The sequence below is a fragment of the Triticum aestivum genome, chromosome 3D, assembly GCF_018294505.1.
Source record: "Triticum aestivum cultivar Chinese Spring chromosome 3D, IWGSC CS RefSeq v2.1, whole genome shotgun sequence".
NCBI lineage: Eukaryota > Viridiplantae > Streptophyta > Magnoliopsida > Poales > Poaceae > Triticum > Triticum aestivum.
The window spans coordinates 10,758,894-10,772,180 of record NC_057802.1 but is presented as its reverse complement, the minus strand read 5'-3'; the positions used below and the strand labels follow the sequence as shown (position 1 = coordinate 10,772,180).

At 49.2% G+C, this 13,287-nt stretch overlaps 1 protein-coding gene and 1 pseudogene across 1 annotated transcript; both read right to left on the bottom strand.

Annotated features, from left to right (window-relative positions):
- Positions 1–8,280: 8,280 nt before the first annotated feature.
- Positions 8,281–9,332, bottom strand: LOC123076031 (expansin-A14-like; annotated as a pseudogene).
- Positions 9,333–11,353: 2,021 nt separating this feature from the next.
- On the bottom strand, positions 11,354–12,660 carry LOC123073730 (expansin-A24). Its single transcript, XM_044496778.1, has 3 exons — positions 12,407–12,660; positions 11,979–12,303; positions 11,354–11,883 (listed from the first exon to the last, which is right to left on the bottom strand). Exons 1-3 carry the CDS (start codon positions 12,564–12,566, stop codon positions 11,574–11,576), a joined length of 795 nt encoding a protein of 264 aa, XP_044352713.1. The 5' UTR covers positions 12,567–12,660; the 3' UTR covers positions 11,354–11,573.
- Between the last annotated feature and the right edge of the window lie 627 nt (positions 12,661–13,287).

Below are 13,287 nucleotides of genomic sequence, written 5' to 3'. Positions count from 1 at the left end.
GAGGAAACTGATCCCCTATAAGAGCATGTTGAACCGAAGTCCTAGACTGAACTCCTTCAATAATTGGACACAAATTCGGTGCAAATTAGATTCAAACAACTACATCGAACTCGATTCGAACTAGATTCAACCAGTTGCATAAACAATTTTACATAACTTAAAAGAAATTTAAATTAGTTTGAATAAAAACTAAAGAAACTACTCATTAGCGCTCTCATGCATCAACCTCTCCCAGTTCGATTAGGTCATGGCATTCTCGGGCGCTCCGCCGGCACCACCCTGATCCCTCCGCCGGCACCGCCCTGACCCACTACGTTGCCACCAACACCGCCATCACCATCTACATCGCCGTCGCTAGAGAAAAGTTCTATGACCGGCGCTGCCCAGGACTTGTATAGCTCATATAACTAGCGCTCTTGCCTGATGCGCTGCTAGTATATGTGGCGGACCTCCGCCATGGACGCCTTGCCGACTTGCTCCGCCTCGAGGTGCTAGCAGGCCTCCTGGTCATCCCACATCTTCCGTGCGGTGGCCACCCGAGGGTCGGCAGGCTTCAACTGTAGTTGGCCATTGGGGCAGTTGCGTTGGGTGTTGGCGTCGTGGAGGCGCATCAATCTTATGTCGTGTTCCCGTGCTACCTGCACCGCCGATTGGAAAGTTTCAATCCAAATCTTCTCGTCTGCTTCGTGGTCAGTGATCTCGGCTACCCACGTACCCAGGCCCGCTGCCGCACGCCGAGGTATTTCCTCTATGGCTTCGATGGCGGCAGTGGGAGTTTCGGGAAGCGGGAAGCGGCGCCGCGGGATGAGGACGCTCTGTCGCAACCACGGGCTCAGGGGGGCTGATGGCGGCGTGGATCCACGCTTCTGGTCGGAGGCGGAGAGTGGCGGCAGTGGGATCCGGCCATTTTGGTGGCTGGATGGTGATATAATGGATGGGGGGTGTGTGAGGATGCAGGGGGCAGGGGGTTGGACGGTGGCGGAGGAGAGGTGGGGTGTGGGGGATGGTAACTCTGAGGGTGGGCGCCCGGGTATATTTAAGATTCGCGGTCACGCGTAGTGTTACAAGGGTTCAGTTAGCTGCACGTTACAGGACAAAACATGAATTTATCCTCGTCAAACTGATTATATGGAATCAGTTAGAGATCCTCTAAGTCTAGTATAACGTCTACGTTGTTCTCACCTCTTGAAACATTTTCGGCCCGTCTTCCAGATTAAGGAGAGAACTTGCTGAGAGCTACTCACGAACCACATTTGATGTGTCTAGTGCCACTGATCCTCGTGTAGGTTGAGGTCGAGGTCCAGCGTTGAATTCCCGGGAAGGATCCACGCATGCACAAACAACTAATGATCTCAAATATCTCCTATCAACGTCTCTGCATATAGAGGCTCTTGTTTTTTTACATGATGTTTGTTATTCTTGACGAGTCGGTCGGAAGCTTGATCGGTTTGGTAATAAAGGAAAATCCGGTAATAAGGGCTGGGCCCATCATATTAGTATAGTACTCTTTGAAGACGGCCTTCAGAGGCAAGTAGTAGACGTTCAGTGGGCCGGCCGACCCAGACTCGATGGCTGAGGCCCGGATAGGAGTGGGAGGATGTGTTCTTCTATCTTTAACGGTGTACCATATAAACATACCAACACAGTGACAATTTTTTTCTACTTAATGCATCATATAATTCATATTTTAATAATACTCAAAAGGTTGAATGAATTTGATCTTACATACACCATACGAATTACACAATGAGTATCAAGAAATTCTCACATTAAATAGGACCGGTGTTGAACATATGGTTTTGCATGTATATTGTATATCCTGGCCCAGCTCCTAGTCCTTGAATAGTAGAGGTCGAGGCCCACGTTGTACACCCATATATACGTGCTTTATGCACCGAACAATACATCGAGTTGCATTGCCAAAAGTTATCTCTCAACATGGTATCATACCTTCGATGCTAACCCTAACATGCCGCCGCCGGCCCTAGCCGCCGCTGCCACCGCGTCTCCCACACCACCGCTCCGCCGCCCCGTGTCCCAGCCGCCGCCTCCCACCTCTACCCTCGCTTCCGCCTCCCCCTCTAACCCTAGCCGCCGCCGTTGTAGTCTCCACCACAGCTGCCGCCGCCCCTTCCCCTAGCCGTCGCACCTCCCCTCCTCCCATCCGCCATGGACTCCCCCGGTTCCTCCGTTTCCACCCGCACCACCCGCACCAACCCGTTCGCCGGTCCCGACCACGTCCTCATCCGCGATCTCAACATCCTCGGTCGGGTTCCCGTCATCCTTGATCACCACACCTCCACCTACTATGCCTGGAAGACGTACTTCTCCCTTGTGTTCCGTGAGTACAATCTCCGGGATCACATCGATGGCTCCGTGGACTCCCGCTTCATGGTGAACGATGACGAGTGGATGACCATCAACGCCACTCTCATCCGCTGGTTCTACACCACCATCTCGAAGGACCTCTTCCACATGGTGGTCTCCGCAGAGGATGATGCTCACGCCGTCTGGACTAAGATCAACGGCCTCTTCACCGATAACAAGCATCAGCGCAAGGATTTCTTGCACGGCGAGTTTTTTGCGTGTCAGCAGCACGACTCGCCCATTGACGACTATTGCATGCACCTCAAGAAGCTTTCCGATGAGCTCCGTGACCTCGGTGAGAAGGTCTCCAACGAGCTTCTTCTCAGTACGCTCACCGCCGGCCTGAACGACGCCTTCGGGAACGGCGCCTCCAACCTCGCCCTCATCACCGATCCGACTTTTCTCAAGGTCATGGCGTACGTGAAGCTGGAGGAATGCAGGATGAAGATGGCGCGCACTAGGTCCGGCCATACCGCCCTCACCGCCGGTACCACCCACGGTGGTGCCCCGCCCGCCGTCCTGGCTCCTCAGCCGCGGCCTGTCCCAGGCCCCTACCATGCGCTGCCCCTGCCGGGGTTTCCCTACCCGCAGCAGCCGGCTCCCCAGCCGGCCCCGCTGATCGCGGCCGTCGTGGCCGCAAGCCGCAGGCGCCCGCCGGCACCCAGGGCAGGGTGGCCCGCCAGCTGCACCAGCCGGCGCCCTGGCAGGCCGGCCAGAACCCTTGGACGGGGGTCGTCCACATGTACTCCATGCCCGTTCCGCGTGCCCCCGTCCCCAGCTTCTTCGACGCCCGTCCGGCCGCTCATCAGGCGTTGCATGCGGCTCCTCAGCCATACGCGCCCGCACTGCCCTACGGCTACTCTGTGCCCTACGGGGTGCCCCTCTGGCCAGCGGGTTTCCCCCGCTCCTTGCAGCGCCGCCAACACAGCCGCAACCTTCGGCTCCGGCGATTCCCCCGGCGCCCTGGGATCCCGCACTACTAGCGGCCCTGCACTCCGCTCCCACGCCGCAGCAGTATACCGGTGGTGGCGACCGGTGAGAGAGTCCTGGATTAGGGGGTCCTCGGGTGGCCGATCTATTTCATATGGGCCGGACTGATGGGCCATGAAAGTACAAGCAGAAGACCTTCCCCCCGTGTCCGGGTAGGACTCCCATATGCGTGGATGGCAAGATTAGTGTCCGGATATGTTATTCCCTTCCTCTACAAACTGACTCTGTACAACCCTAGGCCCCTCCGGTGGTGTATATAAACCGAAGGGTTTAGTCCGTAGAGGCTATCAGAATTCTCATAGGCTAGACAGCTAGGGTTTAGCCATTACGATCTCGAGGTAGATCAACTCTTGTAACCCCTATACTCATGGAATATAATCGAGTAGGACGTAGGGGTTTACCTCCTTTAAGAGGGCCCGAACCTGGGTAAACATTGTGTCCCCATCATCCCTTGTTACCATTGATTCTCCGACGCACAGTTCGGCACCCCCTAGCCGAGATCTGCCGATTTCGACACCGACATTGGTGCTTTCATTGAGAGTTCCACTGTGTCGACGACAGAAGGATCTATGGCTCGACTTGTCATCGGCGATAATGTTGTTTCCGTGGAGACTTTTCTCCCTGGTCAACTCTTTGTGTTTGGCGGCTTCGCTCTGCGTGCCAATTCAACTGGTCACCTTGAGAAGATCGACAGCTACGCCCCTGGTCATTAGATCAGGTTTGGAAGCTTGAACTACATCGCTGATATCCGGGGAGATTTGATCTTCGAAGGGTTTTCGACCTCGGCCGCCGCTCCTCATCTACATGTGGAGGAAGCCCGTCGGATCCACCATCACATTCCGCTCAAGGATCGACCCTCGCACCTGCCCTGGCCTTAGACCCAGAGCGGACCAAATCTGTCCGAAGACGGGAGGATAAAGCCCGCCGGACTCTATCCCATTACGGAGCTTCCTGCCGGAGACCCAGAGGTGACCATGTCGTCAGCAAGCCCGGAGTCAAACAGGACTCTCCCTGTCATCGGGGAGCCGGACTCATCTCTGGATGTCAACTCTGAACTCTTAAGGTCTGCATCGACTGAGCTCGGTCAAGCGGTGATTACTGGATCCGGCTCCGCAGGTCCTCAGTCACCTATCCAGCTTTCGGTCCTAAACGAGGCGCTGGTCCTAATGCGATCTCTCGCCATCGCGGAAGTATTACCCCCGAACTACGCCCAGCATGAACTGGGGGCTGAGAGCAGGGAATTTTGCGTCCCACCCACCACCCACTTAATAGCCACTGTCGAGGACTTAACCGACATGCTAGACTACGCCTCCGAAGACATCAACGGTATGGACGACGATGCCGGAGCCGAACCAGGCCAAAACCCACCTATCACTAGGCGTTGGACGGCCACTTCTACGTACGACGTATACATGGTGGATACACCCGAGAAGAAGGACGATGATGGCACTCAAGATCCGATTGAGGACAAGCCCGTCGAGGCGCCACCAAAGCACCGATGTCAGCAGCGCCGCTCACGATCACGTCGGGAAAAGGAAAGCAATGCCGGCACCGGAGATAATGATACCCCAGACAATGCCGAAGACTCCGACCACCCCGTCGAGCCTGCGCTCGAGCAGGATGAGAGGGAAGAGGGACAAGTCAACCCCGACGAACTCGTCGATAATGAGGATTTGGAGGATAGTAATTATCTACCGGCCTCCGAGGAGGATGTTAGCCTCGGTAACAAAGATTTCATCGTGCCAGAGGAACCTCTCGAACAAGAATGCTTCAAGCGACAGCTCATCGCCACCGCGAGGAGCCTGAAAAAGAAACAAAAACAGCTTCAGGCCGAATAGGATACACTCAACGACAGATGGACCAAGGTCCTGGCTGCCGGAGAATACAGCCTCGAGCGCCCAACAAAGAGCTACCCAAAGCGCAGGTTGTTACCACAATTCGACGACGAGGCCCTTGAGCCAGCACCGTCAAGATACAATCACGCTGATCAACCAGACCAACCACCACATGGATGGGACAAAGCGGCTACCTATGCCGAACACCATCCCGCGCCACCTCACCGTAGAGGCAAAAGGAGGTAGCGGCTCTGGGCTACACCTACGACTTACGTCGGGACCTGGACAATAGAGCCGGCCAGACCAGATCAATCTACGGATCAAGGGGACGTGCCCCAACACGAGACGACGACCATAAAGCCTGGCACGACAAGCATAACCAAGTTCGGCCTGAGAACCGAACACGGATGTCATCCGAACTCCGTCGTGATGTTTCCCGATATAGAGGCGCCGCACACCCCATGTGCTTTACCGATGAGGTAATGCAGCACCAGTTTCCGGAAGGGTTTAAACCCATAAAGATCGAGGCATACGATGGAACGATAGATCCCGCTGTATGGATTGAAGATTTTCTTCTCCACATTCACATGGCTCACGGTGATGATCTCCACGCCATCAAATACCTCCCCCTAAAATTAAAATGACCAGCACGGCACTGGTTGAATAGCCTCCCAGAGAACTCCATTGGCAGTTGGGAGGACTTGGAGGATGCTTTTCGAGACAACTTCCAAGGCACTTATGTCCGGCCACCGGACGCTGATGACCTTAGTCACATAGTCCAGCAACCCAGAGAGTCAGCTCGCAAACTCTGGACTCGGTTCTTAATCAAAAAGAACCAAATCTTCGACTGTCCGGACGCCGAAGCCTTAGCGGCCTTTAAGCACAGCGTCCGTGACGAATGGCTCGTCCGACACCTCGGTCGGGAAAAGCCAAAAACCATGGCAGCCCTTACTGCACTAATGACCCGCTTCTGCGCGGGCGAAGACTACTGGTTGGCTCGTAGAAGCAACAGTACCAGCGACCCTGGCACCTCTGAGGCCAGGGATGGCAATGGAAGGCCACGATGCAGCAAAAATAAGCGTCGGAACAACAATGAAGAAACTGAGGATACGATGGTCAACGCCGGATTCACCGGCTCAAAACCCGGTCAGCGGAAGAAGCCGTTCAAAGGAAATAGAGACGGTCCATCTAATTTGGACAAAATATTGGATAGGCCCTGCCAGATTCATGGCACCCCTGACAAGCCTGCCAACCACACCAACAGAAATTGCTAGGTTTTTAAACAGGCCGGTAAGTTAAATACCAAACATAAGGGGAAGGGACCTCCAAGCGAGGACGATGATGAACCCCGCCCTCCGAACACCGGGGGACAAAAGAAATTTCCCCCCGAGGTGAAAACAGTGAACATGATATATGTCACACATATCCCAAAGAGGGAGTGCAAGCGCGCACTAAGGGACATCTACGCCGTAGAGCCTGTTGCCCCAAAGTTTAACCCATGGTCGGCTTGTCCGATCGCTTTCGGTCGGAGGGACCACCCAACCAGTATCCGTCACGGCGGTTCGGCGGCCTTGGTACTCGATCCCATCATCGATGGATACCATCTTACTAGAGTCCTTATGGACGGTGGCAGCAGACTCAACTTGATTTACCAAGGCACTATCCGCAAAATGGGCATTGACCCGTCAAGAATCAAGCCTAGTAACACTACCTTTAAAGGAGTGATACCTGGTGTAGAGGCCAATTCCTCGACGCGATTGGCACCTATGTGAAGATGGACAATTATTGAACACACGCACGCTTGCCAGCTCTATGTTTTGCGTTAATGAGATGAGCATGCTGATTCTGAATTCTGTAGTGCTTTTGTTTTGTTGATGGACAAACAGACTGAGTCCCTCATTCTTATAGACAACTCTTTGCCACACAATCTCCCCATGGAGGTGTGAGACCTCTTCCAATGCAAAGGTGCTTGGATGAGGTGCTAAGTGCATTAAATACCTTAGCAACTCAACTCCCCAATGCATAGGTGCTTAACTAGTTATTGCTAAGCATACTTTATTTAATGAGTTAGCACCTAAAGTCTTTCATGCATTGGTCAAGTTGTTTCATTTAAGTGGTTTTCCTAGGTTCTTGCGCTTGGCATTGGTTCTTTCTGGGGTCACCAAAGTGCCCTCTCCCCTCCTTAAATGTTGTGCCATGTCATTTTTTCGCTTATGTGGCATGCTTAGCACCTGTCCACTGTGGAGCACTGGGAAGGGCCTGAAAGCAAACTTATTTGCATATCGAGGAGGGACTCCATGATAATAAAACCATTGCTTTGACCAAGGTTTCTTAATTCTCTGAATATGACTGTTCCGATTAATCTGAGATTCTCCTGGAACGGTTCGATCATTTTGAGATTCTCTCAATACTTTGGTTTGTGCTTTATCTACAAAGCAGAGTGTGAGCTTATTTCAAGACTTGCATGCAGTTCGCTTCATCGGTCAGTTATAAGAACTGATTTTTTTTTTTTTTTGCATATGAATAAGAACTGATACTTACAAAGTTCTTCTCTTCGAAGAGGAGGGCCAAACTAAGATTAAAGGAAAATAGGATAAAAAATGACCTGGCCGAAGGAATTGTAAATCTCTATGTACTTTGCATATTCAAATGTTACTTCTTTTAAACTATCAAAGACAAGTGACCACTTTCTTTCTCCCGACCACTTCTGTTCAAATCCCTTCCTCTTGAAATAGTTGTAGTAAAACTATACATGTTCAAAAGGAATACATAATTTCAGTTTTCTACATGGATATTTTTCTATGCTTGTATGGTAACGCATTACCATAAATTGCAACAGACTGACATAATCTATTTAGAGACTGCATTATATAGGTGAATTTGTTGAATACTCAATCGATGGAATGAACTGGATCTTTTATACACCATATGAATTGCACGGTGAATATGAACAAACTGAATTGTAAAATTAGATCAGTGCTACAAGCAGCACACACACATTAAGCACCATAACTTGCACTTTATGCAACTAATTATTACAAATCAATCACTTGTCGTGGTAAATTAATTGGTCGGCAGACATTGCTTGCTAGAAATGCAATTTGCTAACAAGTGATTGCCCAAAGGTCCACCCCTTTGGCACAATGTCGTTCCACACAAGCGTGTGTCCATCAGTGTTGGTTAGTCTGAAGGAGAGCATCTTTCCGCTAAGATTCGCCAACGAGTGCGAGTTAGCACCCCAATTTCGTGCCATAGGAATCCAGTCTTCAGAATCATTGCTCTTTGACATCCATGGACTTGATCGAGCCTGCTGCAGCAACATTGCTCACAAGCACAAGATTGAAGTAATCATGACCATTGATTTTATACCTCACGCCGCCCCGCTTCACGCACGGAACCCTGCATGTTTATGGCAGTGGCATAGCAAGAGTTAATTTTATGTTGCTCCCGTGACACTGGACTAGTTTATGAACTTATAAGAGGCGCATATATACCTCTGGTACATTACGGGGATGATGCCACCTTTAACACCGATTTTCTCCAAGGCCGGCTGGGCCATGTCGAAGTGCGGCCTTGGCGTGTTGCACCAGCCTCCATTATCATTGGGGAGGGCGTCGTTCGGTGGGCAGATGTTAGTGGCCGTCACGGTCATCGTCATGCTGGGCTTACAAAACAATGGGTCCGCGCGCTTGCAATCACATTCGATCTTGTAGCACTCCCCGCACGCGGCGCAGTCGTTGAATAGCACGGTGCTCAAAGCCGCTGTACGTGTCCTGTATCCTTGAGAGAAGAGGTTGCCATACGCGCACTCGCTGCCTGCAATATATAATATACATCGCAAGGTTTAATAGACAGAAGAACAAGACGAAGCGGGCATGCACACACAAGATATATGTAGTTGTGTGACTGTTGAATGATTACCCATTGTGTCGGAGGCGTCAGTGCCGCCGTAGAGAACGTCGCATGCGCCTTCTGCCAGACAAATATGGTTGTGGGGACGGCATATTTGCGGTGTCCACAGCCATGGCTTGAGGGCCAATCCAGAGATATACTGTCTGTATGTACGCGCAGACACGTTCCTTGAATCATACTACGAGTGATCATGTACTTCACCTGGTCCTGAACGTCGGCGGCGCACATCGATCGGTGGCATCTGATGACCAGGTCGTGAAGAAACCTTGACTTATCAGTAAGGTACATGATACATCCATGCATAGAATCTTTGAATCCGTCCATTTTAATTTATGGTTGTCAAGAAATATTCGGTTTGATGGATTGTTATGGATGCTAAACCAGGTAATGTTCAAGAATTTTTAAGATATCTGTACATTTGAAAAATGTGCAAGGATTTAAAGAGATGCTCTGAAGATAAAAAAATGTGCATGTATTACAAAAATTTTGTTCGGTTTTTTCTTAAAAAAACTCAGATTTTAAGAAATGTTAATGAATTTAAAAAAACACATAAATATTTAAAAAATAAAAAGGAATTAATAAACTACGTGCATAAATGTTTAAAAAGTATAACAAGGAATTTCAAAGAACCAATGGAAGGCACCGCTCGCTTGATTGCATGCTACTTAGTGTTAAGAATACGGTTTTGCTAAAGCACATCGGCATGTGCCCTAAGTATTGCACCTCTAAGTCATATATCGTTGATTTTACTTGGAGACTCATGCATGTATTTTTTTCTTTCCTTTTTTTCTTTTCATATTTGATTGAGTCATTTAGATGTGCAATAACTAAGGCACATCTAGATATGCCCTAGACAGACCCGAATACGTACAAATTAACGTTGGCAAATGGGTCCTGTTTAGAGTCAGCTTTGTGCATGAAAAAACAGGAAGAGAGAGGTAATCAGGATTCAGATAAATTAGCCAAGTATGCTCTAGAACTTAGTGTTGGCAGCCATGTTCGGCTTGATTGATATGTAAGCTGTCCTATGAACATGGCAGTTAATGTATAAAACTCACAAGAGTTTTCCCTCACAAAAAAGTAGACTCCTGTGTTGGACATCCTTCATTCGGTAGCTATATATCCTTATGGAGAGAGGGGGACAATGAAGATCAATGGGAGGGAAATTAGTGGGAAAGGGAACACGCCAGTCCCTGACAAAACAACCTGTAAGTCTAGTATAACAGCTATGTTGTCCTCAACTCTTGGAACATTTTTCGCCCGTCATCCATATTCAGGAGAGAACTGTACTAAGAATGGCTCATTAACCACGTTTGACGCGTCTAGTGCCACTGGTCCTCATGTAGGTTGAGGTCGAGCCATCGACATCCAACGCTGAATTCCCAAGTACACCTTTTGATCGTGTGGGTGGCAAGGGGTGTAGCGGCGCGTGGTTCGGGCTAGCGCTCTGCTTTGGTAGTGTCGTCGTTCAGAACTGGATCTGGAGCTTGTGCCTGTCGCGGTGGTCCTTTGTGACGCGTGGTGTCACTAGTAAGCTGTCGGGTGAAAGTTCATTGCTTTGGCGCCGACGGTGGTGATGCCCGCGGGTGCCACTCTCCTCTTGAGGACGACGTTGTGGTTCTGCTCTCCCTGTCACGATTGCGGGTGAAGACCCTCGTCCGTCTCATACTCAGCAGCTCGTGGAGCTTCGGTCTCCTAGGGTGTTGTGGTGTTGTATGCTGGCCTACCTGTGTTATTTTTCAGCAATGTAGTCACGTGCCTTTATGTTGTCTAGTTATCTCAGGATCTGCTTTGTAAGGGGCCACCCCACTACCTTGTGTTGTTTGGCCGTGTACTTTGGTTTTGTTTTTTCTATAAAGCGGGGCGTGAGCCTCTTTCGAGAGTAGTAGGCAATTAGCTCGATCGGTCTATCATAAAAACTGATTATTTTTTTCTGCATATGATACTGACAGAGTTCTTCTGTTGGAAAGGGAGGGTTGAATTAGAATTATAATCAAATAGGTTCAAAGCAGGAGATGACAGGAGGACTTTTACATCAATACTTTGCATATTCAACTTTTACTTCTCTTAAACTGTCCAAGATAAGCGACCACTTTCTCTCTCCTCATGACTTCTATTCGAATCTATTCCCCTTGAAATAGTTATATAGTGCATCAAAGATATATATATATATATATATATATATATATATATATATATATATGTATGTATGAACAGAATGAAAGAATCTATTTACATAATGCATCATATAAGTGAATTTAAAGAATACGCAATTGATCTAATGAACTAGAACTTGTATATATACACCATAGGAATTGCACCGTGAGTATGAACAAATTGAATGGTAAAATTAGATCAGTGCTACAGTCAGCACAAACATTAAGCGCCATAACTTGCATTTTATGCAACGTAGTTATCACAAATCCATCACTTGCCCTGGTAAATTAATTGGTCGACAGACATTGCTCGCTAGAATTGCAATTTGCTAACAAATGATTGCCCAAAGGTCCATCCCTTTGGCACAACGTCATTGAACACAAGCGTATGTCCATCTGTGTTGGTTAGTCTGAAGGAGAGCATCTTTCTGGTGAGGTTCGCCAGCGAGTGCCAGTTAGCACCCCAATTGCGTGCCATTGGCATCCAGTCTTCAGAGTCAGAGCTCTTGACATCCATGGATTTGATCGAGCCTGCTGCAGCAACATTGCTCACAAGCACAAGATTGAAGTAATCGTGACCATTGATTCTGAACCTCACACCACCCCGCTTCACGCACGGAACTCTGCATGTGTATGGCAGTGGTATAGAAAAAGTTAATGTCATGTGCCTCCGGTGACTCTAGACTAATTTTTAAACTAATAAGAAGCGCATATATACCTTTGGTACATGACGGGGATGATGCCACCTTTATAAACACCAATCTTCTCCCAGGCCGGCTGGGCCATGTCGAAGTGCGGCCTTGGTGTGTTGCACCAGCCGCCGTTGTCATTGGGGAGGGCGTCGTTGGGCGGGCAAAAGTTTGTGGCCATGACGGTGACAGTCACACCGGGCTTGCAAAACAACGGGTCCGCGCGCTTGCGGTCGCATGCTATCTTGTAGCACTGCCCGCACGCGGCGCCGTCATTGAACAACACGGTGCTCAGAGCCGCCGTACGCGTCCCGTAACCTTCAGCGAAGAGGTTGCCGTACCCGCATGCGCCACCTGCAATATATAATACACATTGCAACTATTAATAGACAGAAGAAAAAGATGAAGCAGCCATACACACACTAGATAGATATAGTGGCGTGACTTGACTGATTACCCATTGTGTCAGAGGCATCAGCACCACCATAGAACGTTGCATGCGCCTTCTGCCAGACGAACGGTTGCGGGGATGGCGCAGTTGCGGTGTCCGCAGCCGCAGACAGCAGCAAACTGCCGACCGCCAGCAGCACCACTGCAACAACTCGAGCTGGAGCCATATCTATGGCTGTGTGCCCTGGAAACTTGACAACGATATATGTAGCTGATCCCAAAACTGGAGCGCGCAAGCAGATGAGTACGGTCTATATTGATTTGTCGCTGATGGTTGTGTGGTGATGTGGTGCTCATCATCTCACGATCGTTTGTTTATATAGTCTTCACATGCGGTTGATTCTTTGGTACGTTGCAAGGCCACCCTGATTGGTGAATGAAGCAGCTAGCGTGCAAATGTGCCTGGCCGTGCAGCCCTGCCATGGCTTGAGGGCCAATCCACAGATATATGTACGTATGCGCAGACACATTCCTTGAATCATACTACGAGTGATCGTGTGCTGCACCTGGTCCTTAACGTCGGCGCGGCGGCGGTATCTGATGATTAGGTCGTGAAGAAACCTTGAGTTGTCAGTAAGGTACATCCACATGCATAGATCCTTTGAATCCGTCCATTTTTAATGTATGGTCGACAAGAAATTGAATATTCATCGGTTTGTTCATGTGGATCGTAATGGATGCCAAACCAGGCAACGTTCAAGAATTTGTAAAAGATCCGTAAAATCAGAAAATGTGCACAGATTTAAAGAGATGTTCTCAATATTTAAAATGTACATGTATTACAACAAATGTTGTCGGATTTTATTTTTAAATCTTGGATATTAAAAAATGCCCGTGATTTATTTTAAAAAAATCATAAATATTTAAAATGTAAAAAGGAACTAAAAA

Coding starts and splice junctions, on each gene's coding strand:
- LOC123073730 (XM_044496778.1), bottom strand. CDS start 12,566: ATGGCTCCAGCTCGAGTTGTTGCAGTGGTGCTGCTGGCGGTCGGCAGT. Junction 12,304..12,406: donor TGATGCCTCTGACACAATGG/GTAATCAGTCAA, acceptor TATATATTGCAG/GTGGCGCATGCGGGTACGGC. Junction 11,884..11,978: donor ATCCCCGTCATGTACCAAAG/GTATATATGCGC, acceptor ATACACATGCAG/AGTTCCGTGCGTGAAGCGGG.